General features: G+C 44.7%; 1 protein-coding gene across 1 annotated transcript in view; it reads right to left on the bottom strand.

Annotated features, from left to right (window-relative positions):
• Positions 1-4: 4 nt before the first annotated feature.
• ANKRD31 (ankyrin repeat domain 31) overlaps positions 5-24203 on the bottom strand; it is a 196709-nt gene continuing 172510 nt past the window's right edge. Inside the window, exon 16 of the mRNA XM_089686185.1 lies at positions 5-528. Coding sequence (XP_089542311.1) covers positions 386-528 — 143 coding nt within the window. The 3' untranslated portion in view covers positions 5-385. The remainder of the gene's footprint in view (positions 529-24203) is intronic.

The raw sequence follows: 24203 nt of genomic DNA, 5'->3' as shown, positions 1-24203 counted from the left end.
ATAATTCTGTTTTGATTGTATTTATTATTTTTTCAGCGCTTAGTCAAATGACAAATTATAGTGCTATAGTTCACATGCTGTGGAAAAGTTTCCAAGTGACTTTAACAAAGAACTGTAGCCAAATGCATGTTTTAATTAATATCTAAAATTAGGAATCTCTGAACAGGACTTCTACTACCATGTCCTTAAGTGAACATTTTCCATAGTAAGACCAGAGCTGTATTTTGTTGCGACCCTATGCCATCATTGATACCAAAAACAAATGTGAAGGAGGCTGCAATATGTCACATGGAATCCAGACTTAACTAAAAAAAGATGTCCAACAAGATATTCAGAAGGAAAAGATGAAATAATATTCATTAAAATAATTTACATTGGTTTTTCCTCAGAGGTCCAGGTTATCACTTTTCAGAAATTCTTCCCAGATATGATCCATAACGTGGCTTGGGAAAAAATCACTTTTATCAAGAAGTAAAATGTCTTTCACCTTCAGTACAGTGTTCATTGGATTGTGTAGATCTGAAAGAGCTGCAAATTAAAATTATTATTTTTATTTAAAAGTATTACACTGTAAAGGAAAAACCTACCACACCAGTGAATGCGCAAGATTCAAATGTGCAAGCCGTGACAATATGCCATTCATGGTCGCAGAGAACATATCTTATCAGTAAATGGCCATGGACACGATTGTTCTTCCTGCTATTTATTGCTATAAAAGAACAGGTATAGTATTGTCAGCAAAGCAAATGCAAGAAAGAGGGATGTACACTATATTGCCAAAAGTATTGGGACACCCCTCCAAATCATTGGATTCAGGTGTTCCAATCACCTCCATGGCCACAGGTGTATTAAATCAAGCACCTAGGCATTCAGACTGCATCTACAAACATTTGTGAAAGAATGGGTCTCTCCCAGGAGCCCAGTGAATTCAAGCGTGGTACCGTGATAGGTTGCCACCTATGCAATAGGTCCATCCATGAAATTTCCTTGGTACTAAATATTCCATAGTCAACTGTTAGTGGTATTATAACAAAGTGAAAGCAACTGGGAAAAACAGCAACTCAGCCACGAAGTGGTAGACTGTATAAAACGACAGAGCAGGGTCAGCGCATGCTGCAGCGCACGATGGGCAGAGGTCGCCAACTGTCTGCAGAGTCAAAAGCTAAAGACCTCCAAACTTTGTGTGGCCTTCAGATTAGCACAACAGTGTGTAGAGAGCTTCACGGAATGGATTTCCATGACCGAGCAGCTGCATCCAAGCCTTACATCGTCAAGTGCAATGCAAAGCATTGGATGCAGTGGTATAAAGCACTGCGCCACTGGACTCTAGAGCAGTGGAAACGTATTCTCTGGAGTGACCAATCATGCTTCTCTGTCTAGCAATCCGATGGGCATGTCCGGGTTTGGTGGTTGCCAGGAGAATTGTACTTGCCTGACTGCATTGTTCCAAGTGTAAAGTTTGGTGGAGGAGGGATTATGGTGTGGGGTTGTTTTTCAGGGGCTGGGCTTGGCCCCTTAGTTCCAGTGAAGGAAACTATTAAGGCATCAGCATACCAAGACATTTTTGACAATTTCATACTCCCAACTTTGTGGGAACAGTTTGGGGATGGCCCCTTACTGTTCCAACATGACTGCGCACCAGTGCAAAAAGCAAGGTCCATAAAGACATAGATGAGCGAGTTTGGGGTGGAATAACTTGACTGGCTTGCACAGAGTCCTGACCTCAACCCGATAGAACACCTTTGGGATGAATTAGAGCAGAGAGCCAGGCTTTCTCATCCGACATCTGTGCCTGATCTCACAAATGCGCTTCTGGAAGAATGTCAAACATTCCCATAGACACACTCCTAAACCTTGTGGACAGCCTTCCCAGAAGAGTTGAAGCTGGTATAGCTGCATAGGGTGGGCCAACTCAGTATTGAATCCTATGGTGTATGACTCAGATGCCATTAAAGTTCATGTGTCTGTAAAGACAGGCGTCACAATGCTTTTGGCAATATAGTGTATGTCTCCTCAAACTATTTCCTACAAGTAAAATGGTGGTGAGGGAAGGGGTGTAATGGGGCAGCACTGTAAATCCTAGCCAAGGCAGGATCTGGACCAAAAACATCACCATCTTTACAACAGGGCAAGCATGCACAAACAACTACTACTACCTTACAAACTGTAAGAGAAACTGTTCAGTTTTAACCACTTGCCTACCGGGCACTTATACCCCCTTATTTACCAGGCCAATTTTAAGCTTTCAGCGCTGCCGCACTTTGATTGACAATTGCGCGGTCATGCAACATTGTACCCATATGAAATTTTAATCATTTTTTTCTCACAAATAGAGCTTTCTTTTGGTGGTATTTAATTGCCACTGGGCACTTTACTTTTTGTGCTATAAACAAAAAAAGTGCAAAAAAATTGAAAAAAAAAAAAAAGTTTCTTTGTTTCTATTATAAAATTTTTCAAACAGGTAATTTTTCTCCTTCACTGATGTGCGTTGATGAGGCAGCACTGATGGGCACTGATAGGTGGCACTGATGAGCACTGATAGGCAGCACTAAAGGGCACTAATAGGCAGTACTAATGAGGTGGCACGGATAGGCGGCACTGATAGGCAGCACTAATGAGGTGTCACGGATAGGCGGCACTAATATGTAGCACTGATAGGTGACACTGATGATGGGTACTGATAGACGGCAGTGACTGGCATCACTGCTGGGCACTGACTGGCGGCACTGACTGGCACAACCGCTGGGCACTGACTGGTGGCACTGACTGGCAGCACTGCTGGGCTGCACTGGTGGGTGGCACTGGTGGGCAGCACTGGTGGGTGGGCACAGGTGGGTGGCACTGGTGGGCACAGGTGGGTGGGCACAGGTGGGTGGCACTGCTGGGCACAGGTAGGTGGCACTTCTGGGCACAGGTGTGTGACTGCAGAGTGGCACAGGTGGGTGCACTGCTGGGCACAAGTGGACGGAGCTAGTGGGCACACTGCTGGGCACAGGTGGGCAGAACTTGTGGGTGGCACTGCTGGGCACCGATCATCAGTGCCTTGATGATCGGTGCTGATCCCTGCTCTGACAACTGCCGGTTCTCGGCAGTACTTTCCTCATGATCTGACAGCGTGAGGAAAGTGCAGCCGAGAACCGGCAATTGAATTTCCCGGTGATCAGCGTGTCATTGGACACGGCTGATCACGTGGTAAAAGGCTACTGTGATTGGCCTTTTACCACATCACGTAATCAGCTGAGTCCGTAGGACACAGCGATCACGGAGATCGCCGGGTGCGCGCCCCCTGGGGCGCGCAGGAGAGCGCGTTCTGGGAGGACGTCATATGACGTCCACCCAGAACTGGCCGCCCGCAGTGCAGCTGTCATTTGGCTATCTGCGGTCGGCAACTAGTTAAATACACAGAACATATGTCATCTTGGTCATGAAATGGCACGGTTACACATTTCTAGTTGAATAGAATGCATAAACTTGAGCCTTTAGAACCACTTTCAAGTAATTGCCAATTTTTTAATTAAAATACAAATATGTTATCTTTACCTGCTCTGTGCAATAGTATTGCATAGAACAGCCCAAACCTCCTTGACTAAAGGTCTGACTTCAGGGCTACCCCTGGCCACCTGTCATCCTTCTGCCATATGAGAGAGCATCTGTGGCCAGTAAAGGCACTCCCGTTAAAGTGGAACTAAACTTTATCTGAGTACCACAACCTGAAAACACTATTTACTTTATTTTTAATATTCAGAGTAAACTCACTTACTCATCCATGTTTCTGTGCCTAATTTTGTTGAGAAATCACTTTAAACCCCCCCCCCCCCCTAGTATTTCTAGCTGTGGCCATCTTGAATAAAGACAGATAATGATTCATGTAGCATTTACTTCCTGAAATTCATCTATCTTTAGCTCTGGCATGCAGGTGGGAGGGTGTGCTTAGCTTTGCAAGCCCCTCCCCGCTTCTCCAGTAGAAAGAAAAAAACCTCCATGAAGACTCCTGGGACGTATAACATCATTTTGGCCTGGGCTAAAGGCCACTTTACAAATTTAAGCCCGCGGCTCTGGGGGAACACATGGACCGCTTTGTGGAGTGGTCCCACGCCCGCTCCTCTTCTGTCCCCTGCCTGTCACAGGGGGACACAGCAGCTGCTGCAGCTAAGATGGCAGCTACTGCAATCATTCCCACTGCCACTGCCTCCGGACCCTGCCTCACTAGCGGGCATTACCCATGCAGTCATGGCATTCCTACTGCCTACTCTCACAACAGTGCTGTTCTTAAAGGGCTAGAACAGCCACACAAAGATCTTCACGCGCAGACTCAGTACATTATACAGATGGAAGATAGGATCTCCTCAGTTGAAGATGACTCATTGGCTGTTTCTGCTGCAGTAGCCTGACTCACCACAGTCCAAAGAGATCTTCAGAATAAGGTGTACCGTCTAGAAAACCGCTCATGGCGGAACAATTTGCACATCATAGGCCTGCTCGAGATGTATTCTCCCTCCATGCTGATCAACATATGTGCTACATCCATTCCGGAGCACCTAGGACTGCGACACCCCTGTACGGTTGAAAGAGCCCACCGTATTGGTCAGCTGTCCGATTCTCGCACTAAACCTAGGCTGGTGATTGTACGATATCTGAACTACACTGACAAACAGGCCATCCTTCAGAAGTTCCAGAACACGCATGCTTTATCTGTAGATGGGCACCAATTGCTCTTGTTCGCAGACTACTCGATGAAGGTAATGAGACACTGTAAGGCCTTCTCTGTGATCTGCTCCACTCTCTATCACAGGCAGCTTAAATTCACCCTGGCTTATCCCACTGTTTTTCACATCCAGCTGCTGGATGGAGAAAGGCTATCCTTCACCTCGCTTGTTGGAAGCGGAGCAATACCTCAACAATATCCCTGAAGCAGCCATGGATCAAAGTCCTTCTTTTGCACCATCATCCTCCTCCCCTCCAAGGGGAAATTCCAGAATTAACCGAGTCTCCAAAAAGCCACCACACAAATGGGTGTGCTTTGGTTGTGCCGAAGACCGCTACGTTACCCATTGACCTGTTTCACTGGATGATATGTAATGGTTTTCCTTGATTTTATGTGCCTTCTCAGGGACTGATGCAATTTGTCTTATAATGGCTAATGTTTGGTTCTTCTCTGTCTTGTTTCATGCCTCCCCAGTGGCGGTCTGCCCTACTCACCTGTCTCCTTGGATAGGCAAAGAGGGCCCTCAGGTTTTTTATTTTTTCCCCCTTCTGCCATTCCCCCTCTCTCCTCCACCCCCACGCCCCCCCCCCCCTCCGTATACGTTGTTGTCCAAGACAGTAGTGGAGTGTCGAGTGCGGGAGCTTTGCTAGATTGCTCTATGCGGAAAAAAAGTGAAGTTCCCGATTTACCTGGGGAGCTTCTCCCCATTTGTTAGAAAAGTTCTGCTTTTATTGTTTTGCATTGTGATCTTTCACTGTTGCATTTCCCTAGGTACTGAATATTGTTCTGTTCAACCTGGACTTGCTGAGGTGATGCCTGGCAAGGTTCTGCCTTATTGTAGGTCTTATCCAATGTTCATGCTATGACAGACATGGCTCCACCTGATGACAGGGATCACTTGAAGGTAAATATTAAGGGGCTACACTCACTGAACAAGCGCATGCAAGTACTACACCATTTAAAACGCTTTGGGGCAGATGTGGCTCTTTTCCAGGAGACACATCTCTCTTTCCCGTCTTTCAAGACTTTGGGTGGGTCAGGTGTATGGTTCTCCGGCTGTGGGCCGTAAGGCGGGGGTAGCTATACTGTTCCACAAAAATTTGTGTTACAATGTTCGCTCTATTAATTTTTGATTCTCAGGGTCACAGACTTACTGTCCATATTACTATCGCATTTCGTGACATTGCTATCTCCACTCTATACACTCCCAATTCTCCAGGACAAAACTTTTACCAGGGTTTGATTTCATGGGCCTTACAAATTCTGGAGCCCTGTCCTAGGTGGGGACTTCAATGCAGTTATGCACAGTGATATTGACTGAAACAGAGATCATCACACACAACGTTCTGGACAAATGCCTCAGGGTTCTCCCTCTACTGTGTTAGCACAATTTATCGATATGCTTAATCTGCATGACATATGACGTCTCCAATACTCAACAGATCGGGAACACCCCCATGACTCATCCCCTCATGACTCCTTTTCTTGCATTAAATATCTTTTTTGCTCACAGCCTCTCTTGTCCATGCTACATAGAATGACCATTTCCGATATGGCCATTTCCAACCATTATCCCATCCTATTACAGCTGTCTGGGTTGAAAACTCCAAAATCCCCTAGCTCTTGGCACTTCCCCGCTTCTTTAGCCAATAATGAAGACTTCAAGTATCATCTATTTGCGGCGTGGCAAGAAATTGGGGAAACAAACAGAGCACATTTAACCAATCCTAACCTATTCTGGGAAGCTGTTCCTTAGAGGGCACATAATCTCCTATATCACGCAATTTAAGAAAAGGTCCCAACTGCTTTACCAACAGGCAAGCGAATCTCTTTGTCAGGCACATATTGCGCTTTCCCTCAATCGCACGCACGAGAATAGGCTGAATTGGCAATCTGCCACATGAGCCTTTGATTATTGGGCTGTACACCAGGAAGCAGCCAAATCGGCCTTTTCCACCATATAATTTTATATAAATGGCAATAAGGCGAGAAAACTGTTGGCACGGCTTAGTACGGGCCCTCATACTCCCACTTATATCTCTGCGCTCCGGTCACCCATGGGCAATGTCTTAATGCTGTCATCTGATATTAATGACCTTCTGACATCCCATTACACTTCCTTGTATTCAGAGGACCCGATTAACTCTAGAGCTGCTGAGGACTTTCTAGCCTCTATAAATTCCCCAAACTTTCTGAATCCCAGCTAAGCGCCTTAAATGCTCCCATTACACGAGACAACATTTGTGCCACTATCAAACTCCTACCCTCAGCTAAAGCTCCTTGACCTGACGGTCTTAGTGCGAAATTCTATAAATTGACTTTGGAATTCATCCCAGACACTCTGTATCATGTCTATAAGGCAATGTGGGATGTTGGCCCATATCTTCCGACTGGCTCCCAGGCGCATATTAAGCTCATAGCAAACAAGGGGAAAGACCCACTGCTCCCAGGATCGTACCAACCTATCTCTTTAATCAATGTAGACACCAAAATATTTTCCAAATTTGTAGCATCCAGCTTGGCCCTACTGCTTTCTGACATACTACATTCGGCCCAATTCAGGTTCGTGCCGGGTTGCTTGGTAACACTCAACATTTGCAAAGTACTATTAGCCCTGGAACATGCTAAAACAAACCCACAGATGGATCTAGCACTTACATCTTTAGATGCTGAAAAAGTCTTCGACAACATAAGTTTTGCCTGGCTCTTCATGCTTATGAGGAGCCTTGGTTTATGGGCCCCATTTTGGACTTTTTACGACACATGTACTCCTCACCACAGCTAGATTAGTCACACCTGACTTTATTTCGTCGAGCATTCCCTTGACCAAAGGCACCAGGCAGGGCTGCCCACTCTACCCCCTCCTCTTTAACATCGCCCTTGACCCTTTGTCCAGACTGCTCAATTCAGCATCGGAGGTTAGTAGTGTCACGATTGGCGATCTTACTGTCCGCTCAGCTCTCTTTGCGGATGATATATTACAGTTCTCCTCAGATCCACCCAAAGACTTCCTACTACTTCAGGACCTGTTTGCAACCTTCCATAAATGCTCAGGCCTAAGCAATTTTGATAAGAGCGAAGTACTCCCTTTGAATGCTACCACATCAAAGCGTTGGATTCCTTCCTCTCTCTTCGGTATAGCTACTCAATCCATTACATATTTGGGCATCCGCATAGGCAGAGAACCATAGTCTCTTTATTACCTAAATTACCCTTCTTTAATCAACAAGATTGTACAGGAACTGGAAGTTTGGACGACTCTTCCCCTTTCACTCTTTGGGAGATGTCATCTTTACAAAATGGTTTCGTTTGCAAGATTGCTCTATCCTTTGCAAACACTCCCTCTTCTGTTAAAACATTCTGATGTTCAGAAGATTCATAGGACTCTACAGACCTTTCTGTGGCAGCGTAAAAAACCATGTATTGCACTACAAAAGCTTAGTCTCCCAAAGAGTAAGGGGGGTGCAAGCCTGACGAATATTAGATTTTGCAACCTGTCCTGCCTTCTTCGTCAGAGTCTTGATTGAATTACTGGGAAATCACGTTATTCAAACTACTCCCTAGAGGAGGCCCTGGTGCCACCGCTACACCTTCCAGCAATTCTGCATTCTAACCTCAAGTCCTTACCTCAATCTCTCCGATCGAATCTCCTGATTAGCAACACAGTATTGGCCTGGAGGGAAATGTGGAAACTGCTTGCTAAGGATATCCTCCCACCTGCCTATTCTTGGAAACCCTATGTTCCCTCCTGTGCGAGAACATACAGCTTTTACCCACTGGTCTCTTAGCAGACTTAATTAAAGTCATATCTATTTTTGATGATACCAAACATACATTCCAGCCCTTTTCAGTACTAGCAGCCAAATTCTCCCTACCAGGATCTCATATCTTTTACTACTATCAGCTGGTAACCTTCTTCCAAACATGCTATACTCCAAAATAGCATCCCTTCCAGTGCTCCTTTATAGAAACTCTACTGCGTCAGGATAAATATTCCATCTCAGCAATCTACTGTCATCTAATCTCACACCAGTCTGCAAAATACCATCTTACTCCTTTTAAGTCGTGGACTCCCATACTGTCTACTGATGAAACTCCAGACAAAATACCGTCGGGATACCGGAATATCTCTTCACTTGTCCTCTGCGAAACATGGCGGTAAACTCAATTCAAAATCATTCACAGAACTTACTATCCTTTCTCAGAGAATCCAGATGTCACTCCCCACCCTACGTGTCATTGGTGCGACCACACTCGACCTAGTTTGTATCATTGCCTTTGGGAATGTGCCCGAGTTTCCACCTTCAAGTTCTTCATTACATTATTCATCTGTACAACATCTCTCTCCCCAAAGACCCTGTGTTTTGTCTCTTCAATAATTAAGATCCCGCAATGTCAGCAAGTCTTAATGCTCGTCCTCAGTGGATCCATATATGTTTATTGGCAGCTCACAGAGCACTCATGCAAGCTTGGATACAACCCAACCCTCCACAGCTTAAGACGGTAATACAGGCACTAACTGCCCTATTTAGTATGGAGAAGCTGGACAACATTACTTGGAATTTTATGTCTACACGGTGCTTCATCTCTAGATGGCAGCACTTCATGGAATACTCCTTTACTCCTGCGGAACTAGCCACTCATGTGGAACCTTTTTAATATTCAGTTTGGTATCTCAAAGCTCAACTCACTAAGACGTTGGGTATTGCTGCTGTCCAACTCCTCTTGTAGCCCCATCCCACAGCTCTCTACTCCCCAGTCACGAGATGGAACCCATGCTCCTCCTTATGATTCCTAGAGCAGACAGCACTCTTTCTCCATTGTCTTTTTGATAGAGATGTTATTGTTCAGGCCTTCATGACCAAGCTTCCGTTCCTAGGGAATTGCTAAATTTTTGGAATTCGGATTATGTTGTACTGATTTGTTGTGACATTGATGTATATTTGGATACTGCCTTTTGTTTCCATTACAGAAGTTGTACTGACTTCTGTGCTCACCACTCTTATGAAAAAATGGTTTACAGAGTTGTATGTCAAGATATTTTTGTACCAAGTGTATAAAATTCAATAATATTGTTTTAAAAAAAAGAGAAGAAATTTAAAAAAACAAAAATGTTAAAACAAAAAACTATACTGCACATCCCTATCTATTTATTAATGTAAAAGGTAATATGAATGCTCTTTAATGAAAACAAAGAAACATCCTGATTGAAAGAAAGAAAATGATCTTGTTTCACGGTTCCTATTTATTTGTATACGGTACCAAACTTATAAGACTCAATTGATTAAGGTAACATTAAATTTTAACATATGAGAAGCCTGTAAATGCCCAACCTACTGGAGGAATACTGATCTTTTATTTTATAAGGAAGAAATAAATATAATTTTATAATTTTGTAGGGGTTAAAGCTACAAGACAGATTATCTATCTACTCTGGATTTTCTGTAATTTACGGTGGAAATTTACAGGGACAGTTCCTATTTTCATATAGGGTAGTGTTCTAGTTGTGATCTGCTTTTCTTTAGCTGGAGATAGACTACTTAGCCAGTGTTTAGCAAGCCAAAAGAAGTAAGATTATTGTGCATTTATTGCAGTGTGCAACAAGATGACCAGTAAACATTTCTTGTGTTCTAATGCAGCAAGGGTTCCTATACCCTTATGCAGAAACTGGACAACAACTTCCAACAACTCTGAACAATGGGGCTGTCCCAGGTTTGAAAAAGGCACAGTATTTTATTCAGGGCACTGGGGAATAGGGGGGTGTATAATATAGCAAAGACTAACAAATATATGTTATGTGCAGCATATAAAGGTGGGTTATTTTGCCTAAATATTTAAGAAAACTCTAAACCTAACCATACAGTGTACAAATTAGTGGCAGACAATTTATGCCTGATATCCCTTGATTGAATGTGATATACCGGCCTCCTGGATCTATACCCCGCTTCCTGGATGACTTCTCCTCCTGGCTACCCTTCTTCCTCTCCTCTGAGCTACCCACCATCATCCTTGGGGATTTCAACATTCCTGTCAACCTCGACAACCCAGACACAGCCCGTCTCCTCCACCTAACCTCCTCCTTTGCACTTGCACAGTGCATACAATCCACCACCCACTCTGACGGAAATATCCTGGACCTTGTCTTCTCCAACCGCTGCGCTCCCCACAACCTCACTAACACCCCCTTCCCTCTCTCTGACCACAACCTGATCACCTTCTCTATCTCCTCATCCTCCAACGCCTACCCCTCCAAATGTCACACTACTACCAGCCGTAACCTCCGCAACCTTAACCCTGCCTCCCTCCACTCTGCAGCTGACCAACTCCACGACCGCATCCTCCCCCTGTCCTGCCCCGACTTGGCTTTGACCGCCTACAACAATGCGCTCTCAACAGCCCTTGACTCACTAGCGCCTTTAACCACACGCAACATCAGACCCCGACCGCTCCAGCCCTGGCAGACTGATCACACCAAAACCCTCAAACGACAAAGTCGTGCCCTGGAGCGACTATGGCGCAAAACCAAATCCCAACAAGCCTTCACCCGCTATAAATCTGCCTTCCGCACCTACACCTCCTCCCTCCATGCTGCCAAACAGGCCTACTTCTTGACCGTCATCAAGGCCCTCTCCTCCAATCCTCGCCGACTCTTCTCTGCCTTCAACTCTCTACTCTCTCCACCCCCACCTCCACCCAGCACCTCACTCACTGCCCTTGAGATTGCCAATCACTTCAAAAACAAGATTGACACAATTCGCAAGGACATTGCCGCAACTCACACGCCCTCTCAACCCGTCCCCTCTCACACAGCTACCCCCTTATCCCCCCTCCCCCTCGACATAACCCGCAGGGACTTCGTCGCTGCTCAAACTCTCTCCAACCCCCTTCACCCTCACTCAGCTACCCCCTCATCACCCCTCTCCCACGGCCTCACCACTGCTCTGACCTCCTCTTCCACCCCACCCTACATTCCTCATACTGCAGCTCCCCCCACACTCCGCACCTTTGACCTTACTACCATCGAGGAAGTCTCCAAGATCCTCTCTGATGCCCGCCTCACCACCTGCCCCCTCGACCCTATCCCCTCACAACTCCTACGACCTTCCTCCTCCTCCATCCTACGCTCCCTCACCCACATCTTCAATCTCTCCCTCTCCTCAGGCACTTTCCCCTCCCCTCTGAAACATGCACACATCACCCCCATACTTAAAAAGCCCTCCCTGGACCCCAATGACCCGAACAACCTCAGACCCATCTCCCTGCTCCCATTTACATCTAAACTCCTCGAGCGCCTAGTCTACACCCGCCTATGCTCTCACCTCAACGACAACAACCTCCTCGATCCCCTACAGTCCGGCTTCCGTCCCCTACACTCCACCGAAACTGCCTTACTCAAACTCTCCAACGACCTGCTAACCGCCAAAGCTAATGGCCACTATTCAGTGCTCCTACTCCTTGACCTCTCTGCGGCCTTCGACACAGTCGACCACCCCCTCCTCCTCAAAAAACTACACTCCCTCGGCCTCAGAGATTCTGCTTTCTCCTGGCTCTCATCCTACCTGTCACAACGCTCCTTCAGCGTTACCTATAATGCTACCACCTCCCCCTCACTCCCCCTCTCTGTTGGGGTCCCTCAAGGCTCTGTCCTCGGGCCCCTTCTCTTCTCCATCTATACCTCCTCCCTTGGCCAACTCATACACTCTCACGGCTTCAACTACCACCTCTATGCCGACGACACACAAATCTATCTCTCAACCCCCCACCTCACCCCCTTGGTCTCAGCCCGAATCACACACCTTCTGAGCGACATACCAGACTGGATGTCGCTCCACTTCCTTAAATTGAACCTCTCCAAAACCGAGTTTCTTGTCTTCCCCCCAGCCCGGACACCACCCCCCATTGATTTCTCCGTCACATCCAACAACGCTACCATCAAACCCGCCCTGCAGGCCAGAGTACTGGGTGTCATTCTGGACTCCAACCTATCCTTCCAGCCCCAAGTCCAATCTTTAACAAACTCGTGCAGACTCCACCTCCGCAACATCGCCAAAATCCGCACGTTCCTAACCCCAGAAACCACTAAACAGCTCATCCACTCCCTCATCATATCACGACTCGACTACTGCAACTCCCTCCTCACTGGCCTGCCTCGCCGCTGGCTATCCCCGCTTCAGTCCATCCTGAATACGGCTGCCAGACTCATTCACCTTTCCAACCGCTCTGTCTCCGCCACCCCCCTCTGCCAATCCCTCCACTGGCTTCCGATTGCGCAACGGATCAAATTCAAAATCCTAACGCTGACGTACAAAGCTGTCCACCATACTGCCCCGAACTACATCACTGACCTAATATCCAAGTACCGCCCAGCACGCACACTCCGCTCCTCACAAGACCTCCTTCTCTCTAGTTCCCTGGTCTCCTCCTCCCATACCCACCTCCAGGACTTCTCCAGGGTGTCACCCATCCTCTGGAACTCCCTGCCCCAACCCATCAGATTATCACCTACTCTCCTCTCCTTTAGGCGCACCCTGAAAACCCATCTCTTCAGGGAAGCCTACCCCACCCCCTGCTAACTTGCCGACCTCCTCCACTCTTCCTACCACTCCATCCCCCACAGCTATCTCCTCCTGTGCCACCACCCCCTCCCTCCTAGATTGTAAGCTCGAAAGAGCAGGGCCCTCGATCCCCTCATGTTTTGCAATGTATTGATATTGTTCTGTCACATGTTCTGTCCCCCTTTGTAATGTACAGCGCTGAGCGAACTATTGGCGCTTTATAAATACTGTATAATAATAATAATAATAATAATTGAAGAATAATCCATCCAATTAGATGCAGCCACTGTAGAGCTCTGTTGGTGTCAAAATACAATAGCCACATTAGAGGATTTGTCAACCCCCCTAAAAAAAAACTATCAGTGTATGGCCAGCTTTATGCCACTTCCCATTCTTTGGTATCAAAAGGTCTTAATTCTTCCCATACTGCTAATTAAGTATTCTCCATCTAGTGTCCAGTATTCAGACCTTACCTCATTTCCTGTTAGTGGAGAGAGAAAGCTACCACCCAAGAAGCTCAGCTCTTGGGACACGTAGTCTCGCCATCATCTGACATTAGATTATTAAGCATCTCCTGAACTAAATATCCCAACTGACTGAACCGCAGAGAGACTCATGGAAAAGCCTTTATATGTTTTCAATATTTGCGGACTCACTCTCTTGGCCCAGGACTTCTTACAGAACAGTAGGCTGTCATTCTGCACACAGTGATGGTACGCTGCTGTGGCCTAGCTGGTTGCAGCCACATTCCAGATGGCAGATCCTCATTGCTGGGGCTCAGTCTATGGGGCTGAGTGTAAAAGTCATTCTTCAGCCTGAGACCAGCACACCACACTCTGAAGCTGATCGCTGACTTCACCTTGTGGCTGGCCAGTCATCTGCTCCTCATCTCAGTGAGTCTTTAGCACTTATACAGCATATCCTGTTCCCATGGAGGCTGCCTTCAGGTCAGGATTGGTGAGTGGGCAGATGCCCATATCTTTCTCTACTGTCACTCCACTGGTTAGAGACACTGTGGGCACTTTAACCGCTAGCCTACAGGGCACTTATACCCCCTTCCTGCCCAGGCCAATTTCCAGCTTTCAGCGCTGTCGTACTTTGAATGAAAAATGCACGGTCATGCAACACTGTACCCATATGAAATTTTTATCATTTTTTTGTGACAGATAGAGCTTTATTTTGGTGGTATTTAATCACCTCTGGGTTTTTTTTTTTCTTAAACAAACCAAAAACCACAGAAAATTTTGAAAAAAAAACGTTTTTTCTTAGTTTTTGTTATAAAATTTTGTAAATAAGTGATTTTTCTCCTTCACTGATATGCGCTAATGAGGCTGCAGTGGTGGGCACTGATAGGCTGCATTGATGGACACTGATAGGTGGCACTGATGAGGCACTGGTAGGTGGCACTGATGGGCATTGACAGGCATCACTGATGGGCACTGAAAGGCAGCACTGATATATGGCACTGATAGGCAGCACTGACTGGCACTGATAGGCAGCACTGATTGGCAGCACTGATAGGTGGCATTGATTGGCAGCACTGATAGGTGGCACTGATTTGCATTGATAGGTGGCACTGACTGGCACTGATGGATGACACTGAAAGGCAGCTCAGATGGGCACTGATATGTGGCATTGATGTGCACTGGTAGGCACAGATATGTGGCACTGATGGGCACTGGCACGAGACACTGATGAACACTGACACAAGGCATTGATAGACACTGACAGGTGGTGCTGCTGGGGCTACACTGATCATCAGGGCACACTGATCATCAGTGCCCTGATGTTCAGTGTACATGTCCCCTCCACGGAAAGTCGATTACCGGCTCTCCTCTCCTCACAAGCTGTCAGCGTGACAGCTCGAGAGGAGAGAAATGCCGATAACCGGCATTTCCCTGTTTACATGTGATCAGCTGTGATTGGACACAGCTGATCATATGACCGAGCCGACATCTTCGGCTCTTTCTGTGATCGGTGATCCTCTGTGTCTGAGGGACACAGCGCACAGCCGATCGCCGCGCACTCCCTGAGCCGCGCATGCGATCAGCATAGGTCCCAGAATGAGAGAACCACCTTATTACTATATGACGGGCGGGAGGTGGTTAAAGGAACCCTGCTCAGCTATTAACCTATTGGATACTAAAATATACTATTACTCACAGGCCACAATGTGCTAGTGAAGATACTACCTTGCACCTAAAACCTGAATTGTCTTTATATTATTAGTTTTTTTTCACTGGTATAAAGCAGGAGTATTGCTCAGTGGCCAAGTTGTCCAGAGGGAGTTGACCTGTTTCTAAGTCTCTCCCCTTTAAACCAGTGTTGCATTTGACTGCTCTATTTAGGAGCACTGGTTCATTTATAAGTCTATATATCTTTCCATCTACATTCAGATATACATTCAGATTTATAACCACATAATTGTACAGTTATTATTAGTTTGGTGCTACTTAACCAGTTGGTGTCACACTGAAGTGATTCTTTAAGGCTGATCTGTGAATTATTCATCTGCCACTTTGAATCCTTTATTCAACTTCTTTAAATACAGTATTTGCTATGGTAAAACTGAATTGTGTCCTTTTAATCAGTTAAAGGAGTGCCATTGTCTGCACTTAATAGGTCTGGACCTAGAGTGTCAGAAGGGCTGAGAGGCTTGCAGAGTCAAGGCAACAACAGGGGACACTTGGGAAACTTAAATGGACCTTAGTGAAGGAGCCACCTGAGGGCCTAAGAAGAGGGAAGAGCTCCAAAGGTCAAAAGAGATTGAAGCCTAAGAAGGGATGTAGAAAGAAGCACCCTGAGAGTTCCTCTGACTCACTACAGATGTCCAAATGTGAGCCACCAGAGTGGAGGGGAAGGGCATGGAAAGTCAATGTACCACCTCCCGCCAAAGGAGCAGTCAGGTCCTCTCAGCAAATACTAGGCAGAACAAAGACTCAAACAAATAAGTCCAGGATAAGGTAGGTGCCTAAGAAGCTTGTAGGGTCATCTCCTATAGTTTCAGTTCAGGTGGAGGTTGTTTACACCAAAGCCTTGCTGGACACTGAGGCACAAGTGACATTGCTGTATACACTTTTATAACAAATATTTGAAACATATTCCTCTATGCAAACTGGAAGAACTGGAGATTTGGGGAATTGACTCTCAGAAATTCCCATATGAAGGATATATCCTAAGAAAGATAACATTTGGCCCTTCAGTGTCGGGAAAGACGGAGACATTCGATGCATTAGCAATAGTATGTCCCCAGCCACCAGGAATAAGGCAAAACTCCTTATTACTCAGGACAAATACTCATATAGTGAGATAATTACTCACCCCATTGGTGAAAAAAGAAGGCCCCATGTTAAAGGGAATACATCCTCGACTACACCAAGCCTTCCAGTGTGTAGTTTGAGAACAAGGAGTCCTCAAGGAAGGGGTAGGAAGATTGTGGAGGCTGGACACCAGGAAAGGGTGTTGCAAGCAGGAGAAATAGCTCGCATGAAGGCCACAGTTAAGTTGGCTTGGTCTCAGCCAATTCTCAAGGAGAGAAAACAGAAGTTGAGCTGATTCAGGAGGTAGTGCCCACCAGGGCTTTGTCCCAAAGCGAGGGAAATACTACCAATGTCCCCATCACATTGAAACCTCAGATGGAGATTAGGTGAGTAAGTTTGGCTACTCCAGTGACTCTAGCTGCTTTGGGGGGGCAAGATTCAGACTGCCAGCCAGGGAATGAACTTGGGCCCCAACACTTCACCTTACTGCCAAAGTGAGAGAGGAGAGCCAGCGATCATCTGTCAAGGTGGGAGAAGATGTTCTCCAAGAGCTTTGATGTGGGATGCACCAAGAATACTCAACATAGGATCCAACTGCAAGAAAATAAGCCCTTTAGGGACAGGGTGAGCCGTTTGAAAGACCTTAGAGAAAAGCTTGCTGAATTGAAGAGATCAGAAATCATCCAGGAGTCCGGAAGCCCTTACACTTCCCCTATAATAGAAGTTGGAAAGAAGAATGGGTCCCAATAGTATAATATCCCCAATAGTATAATGTCCGCAGAGGATGTGTATTGACTACAGGACCTTGAACTGAAGAACCATACTTGACCAATACATGACTCCTTGTATTGAGGATGCACTTCATTGCTTACCCGGGGCAAGGTGGTTCAGTGTCCTGGAGTCGAGGAGTGAATACTACCGAATCCCAATACATCCTGAAGATCGGGAATATACAGCGTTCATTTACCTGCTGGGTTTCTTCACATGCAACAGAATGCCCCAACGGTTATCGGGAGCTCCTGACACTTTTCAGAGTTTCATGGGATGCACAGTTAGAGACATGAATTTAATAGAGGTCCTGGTGTACCTTGATGACATTACAGTCTTGGGGAAAACCTTGGAAGAGCATGAGGGGAAACTCTAGGTTTTCCAGAGGCTGCATGAAGGGCTGAAATTGTTATTAGAGAAATGTTAATTCTGTAAACCTTTATCACCTATCTGGGTCATGTGGTCTTAGCCGAAGAGATTGCCACAGATCCCAAGAAACTAGAGGCAGTAACCTCGTGACCCAGGCCAAGAATAGTCACTGAGTTGAGATTCCTGGGGTTTTGCTCATTGTACTGAAGATTTGTAGTAAACTTTGCAAATATTGCTCAACCACTCAATGAGTTACTTCAGAGGGATCCTAGTGAGGGTGGAGAAAATAAGGTAAAGCCAAAAGGAGAGAGGAGTCAGGAAATCACAAGAATCCATTCAAAATTAATTAATGAGGAAGAAAAACCTCACGGAGGCTCCCGTACTGACCTATGCTGATCCTGCTAAACCCTACAAGCTCCATGTGGATCCCAGTCGAGAGAGACTGGGAGGGGTTTTATATCAGAGACAGGATGGGAAGTTGCATCCTGTAGCTTATGTAAGCAGAAGTCTCACCCCACCTGAAAAGAATTATCCAGTTCCCAATTTGGAGTTCTTGGCCTTGAAAAGGACCTACCTCCTAACCACAGCCAAGCTGGATGATACCAGACATCGGTGGTTAGCCGCCTTATCTGGATTTCACTTCAATCTGAAATATTAACCGGGGGTAAGAAACCAAGATTGCAATGCTTTATCTAGGAGACCGGGAAAATAAAGAAAAAAGACCAGAGGGTAAAGGACCCAGAGGTCAAAAAGAGGGGCCAAATGAGGACAAACTGCAGCATTGAAAACCAAATAATAAACAAAAATAATTTAATTTGCAGTAAAAAAGTACAAATATCACAAAGACATATATGGCATGATAAGCCAAAATATACAAAAAATTACCTCACCACCACCCAGGGGGAAAGGAAGTCAAAAGCAGAATGGCAAGATCAACCTGGACAATACTAGACATGCAAAAAGTCCCATAAAGATGTGATGAATAGTAGACCTGTGATGAATAGTATAGTCTCAAAATTTGAACAAAACAGTGAAGATGACAAGCAGGTGATGATATAGATAGCTGAAGAAGGTATGGTGAGTACCAAGGATAGGATTCATGTATAAATCACATAACCATATAAACATACACGAGAAGTGCATCATTTTTTGTGGACTTTTACTGAACTGGGTTTTCACCTGACAACCCCTCGTGTTTCAAGTATCCAAGGCATCTATATATTATGCATATTATGGGCTCCACCAAGCTATTATGCCATCTGTATGATACATGTCTACATGATAATCATTGACTGTCTAAATGACCTTTGGGAAATTGGGCATATTATGTCATATGTTGCCATTTCCCTTCCATCATCAAACCACTCTTGCAATATTGAGGAGATGTATTCTACATAATTTTGCACCACAAGCCTAACCGCATATTTTTGATGAGAGATCTATAATACTTTCACACTTTACCTGATACCTGAGGAATAACCTTCAGCTCTTTACCCTGATACTAGGGATTATATCAATTATTTTTGATGGTTGCATCAAGGATCATGTTTATCAATATTGATTATTATGCACTTCTCATGTATGTTTATATGGTTATGTGATTTATACATGAATCCTATCCTTGGTACTCACCAAACCTTCTTGAGCTATCTATATCATCACCTGCTTGTCATCTTCACTGTCTTGTTCAAATTTTGAGACTATACTATTCATCACAGGTCTACTATTCATCACATCTTTATGGGACTTTTTGCATGTCTAGTGTTGTCCAGGTTGATCTTGCCATTCTGCTTTTGACTTCCTTTCCCCCTGGGTGGCGGTGAGGTAATTTTTTGTGTACTTTTTTGTATATTTTGGCTTATCATGCCATATATGTCTTTGTGATATTTGTACTTTTTTTACTGCAAATTAAATTATTTTTGTTTATTATTTGGTTTTCAAGGCTACAGTTTGTCCTCATTTGGACCCCCTTTTGGCCTCTGGGTCCCTTACCCTCTGGTCTTTTTTCTTTATTTTCCCATTTATGATTAGGGTCCTGAGGATACCACATATATATATCTATGTGAGTCAGCATTATTCATAATTGGGTCACTATCTTTATTCGGTAATTTCTGACCCTGAGCTTTGGGAATCCTGGTGTGACTCAGCTAAACCCCAAATTGCTGCCAGGCAGTTCGGTCTCTGACTCAGCAAAACACCAAATTGCTGGCAGGTAGTTCAATTACAAATTCCAAGGTGATTTGTAAAGAGTTGGACCGACTGCAACAGGAGAGGTCCATCAGCCGGTCTGGAAGAAACATGGCAGTTTTCACTCCCAGAGAAGCATAGACAAATAGTGTTGATGGCCCTTTACAATGAGCACAGACATTTGGGTCTCCGAGCAGCCAACAGTTTCCTGCAATCAGCTCCACCTGGCCACACCTGTTGGGAGGGTATTTAGGTTCCACCTCTGCTATTACTCCTTGCGTCAGTGTTTTGATTGCCTTGCTTGCTGCCAGAGCCATCTTGCTCTTGAACGATCTTTGCATTCTGTTCTCTTGTTGCTACTCACCTTGTTCTTGTACCCAGTCCTGATTCCCCCTGTGACAGAACGCCGTGCTCGACCCCTGTCCTTCTCACCATCTTGTGACCGAAAGACCAGCCGATCTCGCACCGCGCTGTCACATGCTTAACAAGGCCACTCTCAGATGCGCCCTGCACAAAGATTTTCCAGCTCGCGGGACCACAATCTATGTACCAGCAGCCTAAGAGCGATTGTTACTGGATTAGGTTAATTACGCAATTAACCCTTCACACTGCCACCACCACTTTTTTACAGAGGAGGAAATTCACAAATCCTAGCAATCACACTATGATTTTAGCATAAGCGTAACACATACTGTCATCACAGACAACTATGTTCAGAGAATTATTACATACAGTAGCACTCTTCAAGACACAGGGATTCTTTAGTTTGCATTAAAAGCTTTAGAAACAGTTTCAACACTTTTCAAAATAGGATTTATTACTAAAAAGGTCAAAATGGTGCAATTAAAATATTTACAGAAAAAGATGTTAGAAAGACATAAAGAGAACAAAAAAGCAACAGAGAAATAAAAGAAAGGAATTAAGAACGCAGAATATTTGCAATGTCCTTGGTTTAACAGAGTCCAATTGTCCGAGCAAAAAGGTTGCCTTCACTCTCAAGTCCATTAGATGTTTTTTGATTGATGTTAAACAAGAGCTCTCCTCTCCAGGCCTGTCAGTCTTGTTCTATGATATTAAAGGGGTGTCACCTGAGAACAAATAACCAATCATCCAGTTTGGGGATGGGTGCTAGGCGGCCCCCAAGTTAATGACCAAGTCCCAACTGCAGTTTTATACTACTATTAATAACTTCCAGTATGTGCAGGTGGTATTCTAGCAGCTGGCAGATTAATATTCAGAATTATATTTCCAACCCAGGGATACCAAACACAGCGCACCCTTGTCACCCAGGAGGGAAGAGACTTTCTTCTCTCTCCTATGTACTAATATAGTCATGTATGGCCTTGTTTGACTCGCATAAAATTACACTGTTCAACAAATTTTTATTTTTTGCCAGTTTTGGAAACAAAAGGATCCATTTCTTAATGAATTTCACATTCTGAGTTCAAATATAACAATGAAATTTGTCAATTGGCTTTAGTTTTTCTGTAAACGGAAAGTTTTCTACTATAGGCGTAATGACTACATAATGCAGAATAATTATATAGATAGATGTCTTTCCACAAATATAAAGCAAGTGATATTGACTACATAACAAAGCCTAAATGGCATAATATATTGCATAGGATTACCAAGAAAAATTATAGCCATAAGCTAAGTTGAATCATTTTAATACTTAGGATTCTCACTAGTTTTGTCTTCAGTTTGTGTCGGTTTTGCTTCTCTTGGCTTTTCTCTTGTATTCGAGGAAAGGGCTATCTCTTACAACTGCACGTGACTACACGCTTCAGGTTCTTCCTCACTTGACTCAACCACGAAGGATTCTGGTGCTTTAGGAATTGGTAGCCCCTCTCCATGAGGAACTGGACGTATTGCCGATGGAATATTTGGATAGTGCACAGATAACTTTTTCTTCTTATTTAGCCCTTTTACAATTGGAGGCACCATACAAAAGTAACAATTACTAACATGATCTGTTGGCTCTCTCCAAATCATTGGCACAGCGAAAGGCATAGATGCCTTTTTTCCATTCAACCATTGCTCCAGTGCCGTCCCACAAGAATTGCAGCATATATGTGGTGCCCAGCTCTTGTCCTGGTCTCCTATCTTGCAGCCAAAATACAAGTTGTAGGCTTTCTTAATCATTCCTGTTATCCTCCTTTTTTGTGAGATAAAAGTTATTTCACCGCAGATATAGCAGAAATTATCTGCTTTATTCACACAAGTTCGAGGCATTACTGAGTAGCCTATATAAGCATAAAACGAAATGTAAAGACGCTGTCGAACTACAATCAGCTACAGATACTGCAGCTTTTATGCAGTGAAGTGATGCAATTAAAGGCTAATATTGCATCATCTCAGTATACATGCAATTTTCTATTGGTCACCAGTATCAATTGCGCAATATGCAGCTGAAGTTGCATCATAATTTTGAATGGCTTACGTCATTAGATGGGTGAATATATCATGGAAACTAGAGACAATCAACATTTTTTAGGGTCATTTTCGTTTTCAGCACCCCAAAATTATGTAAGATTAGCTAATTTTATGCCCAAAACTTTTTACCTGTTGAACAGTGTTATCTATCCAAATATATACCTAATATTAATGTGCCCAGTTCCTGCTGAACCTTATGAACTGTATGTGAAATGGTTACATGTGGAATGGATGTTTTATGGCATGCTCTGCATCCTAGAGCCCTAATGGCCTAACAGGTCATGGCTGACTGAGTTACTGTTTTACGATCGGGCAGAGGAAAGTGGTTTACAAAGATGACCTCCTGCACCAGACTAATTAGAGGTGTACAGATCTGGAGCTTCATCTATCTGTGTTTTATTTAAGATAAGAAGACCTTTTGAAGTCCGTTCAACTTACAGCTGCAAATTCCATTTCAAGAGGGAGGAGGAAAGGAGAGACAAAATGGCTGAGGCCTAACAAGATGTCACGTAGAGCGTCCATGTCTCTATTGTGCACAATCATCACACCCCCTTCTTGCATTCCCCCAATTACCCTTGCTTCCCATATTGTATATATTTATACATATTGTATATAGTTAGTTTTCTAGTTTTCTAGGCTTCTGTTTATGTTGTTTATGTTTGCTATTTGCTGCTTACTTTTTGCTTACTGATAATAAATGTATGTCCTTATACACTGTTTGGTTCCACAGATCCGGTCATCTCAGCTGCTGACTCTTGAGATACCACAGATGCCTCTAAGCAAATGGCTCCCAGTTCCCAGGTGTAGCTGATCTGGTCGTTAGAGTTAAGATGTACAGGTTATTTGTCAAGTGCAATTTGCAGTAGAAAATGAAGATTTCTGTCCCTCATTTTGGCGGGACCTCGCTGGTTATGAAGCATTCTGGCAGCACAGACTTTAGTTGATGAGGGCAGATTCTCACTTGATTCAGGTCTGTTCTGAATTATTATTTCTGCTTACCTCTCAGGGCCATGATGTTTTCACTCTTCCTTTTACCATGCTTCAGTTTGAATTTTTGGGATGGCTACTGAAACATTGCACATGTTCCTTTCTCCAGTAGTATTCAGTTCATTCATAGCAGGTTCTGTTAGATTCTGTTGCTGCTGTGCACTCTTTAATTGAGCAAGAGAAATGCAAACTGACTTAAGCTCAGCCTCTGCTCCAAGCTTGATCAGAGATCCTATTCTCAGTGTTAGATAATCCAAAGCCAGATCTGCCTCTAAACATAAAGAATCTCTTCCTTTGTTACCCTCAGCAACTACAGCTGCTTCTGAGTGTTTCCTGCCTCTTGTAGATCAGTACTCTTATCAGTAACCAAACTTCCCCTGCATGTAATCCATGGAAGGTTACATCTATAGCACCGTTACCCATAGCAACTTCTCAGACCTCTTCCTCTACTTTTGTTACCCTTTCTGCTAAACCTCCAAGTACTGTTACTACTTTTCTATCAGCAGTACACTCTGGTCAACACCATGCAATTGTTTTCAGGACTCCAGTATCAACTCCAAAATAGATATTCCATGCTCCAGATTCCATGCTGCCTGATGATGAGGTTTATTCCTCCTTCATGTTACCTGCTGATGGGGTCCATTCTTCCATGTTGCCTGCTGGTGGGGCCATTCCTCCTCCATGTTGCCTGCTGATGGGGTTCAGCCTGCCCCTATGCCTGCTGACAGGGTTCAGCCTGCCCCTATGCCTGGTGACAGGGTTCAGCCTACCCCTATACCTGCTGACGGGGTTCAGCCTGCCCCTATGTCTGCTGAAGGGGTTCAGTCTACCCCTATGCCTGCTGACGGGGTTCAGTCTGCCCCTATGCCTGCTGACAGGGTTCAGCATGCCCCTATGCCTGCTGATGGGTTTCAGGTTGCTTCTGGTGACCTACTG

This window comes from Staurois parvus, unplaced genomic scaffold, assembly GCF_062004578.1.
Source record: "Staurois parvus isolate SC_StPar_1 unplaced genomic scaffold, SC_StPar_1.0 ptg000392l, whole genome shotgun sequence".
NCBI lineage: Eukaryota > Metazoa > Chordata > Amphibia > Anura > Ranidae > Staurois > Staurois parvus.
This window is presented reverse-complemented; position numbering and strand designations above follow the sequence as displayed.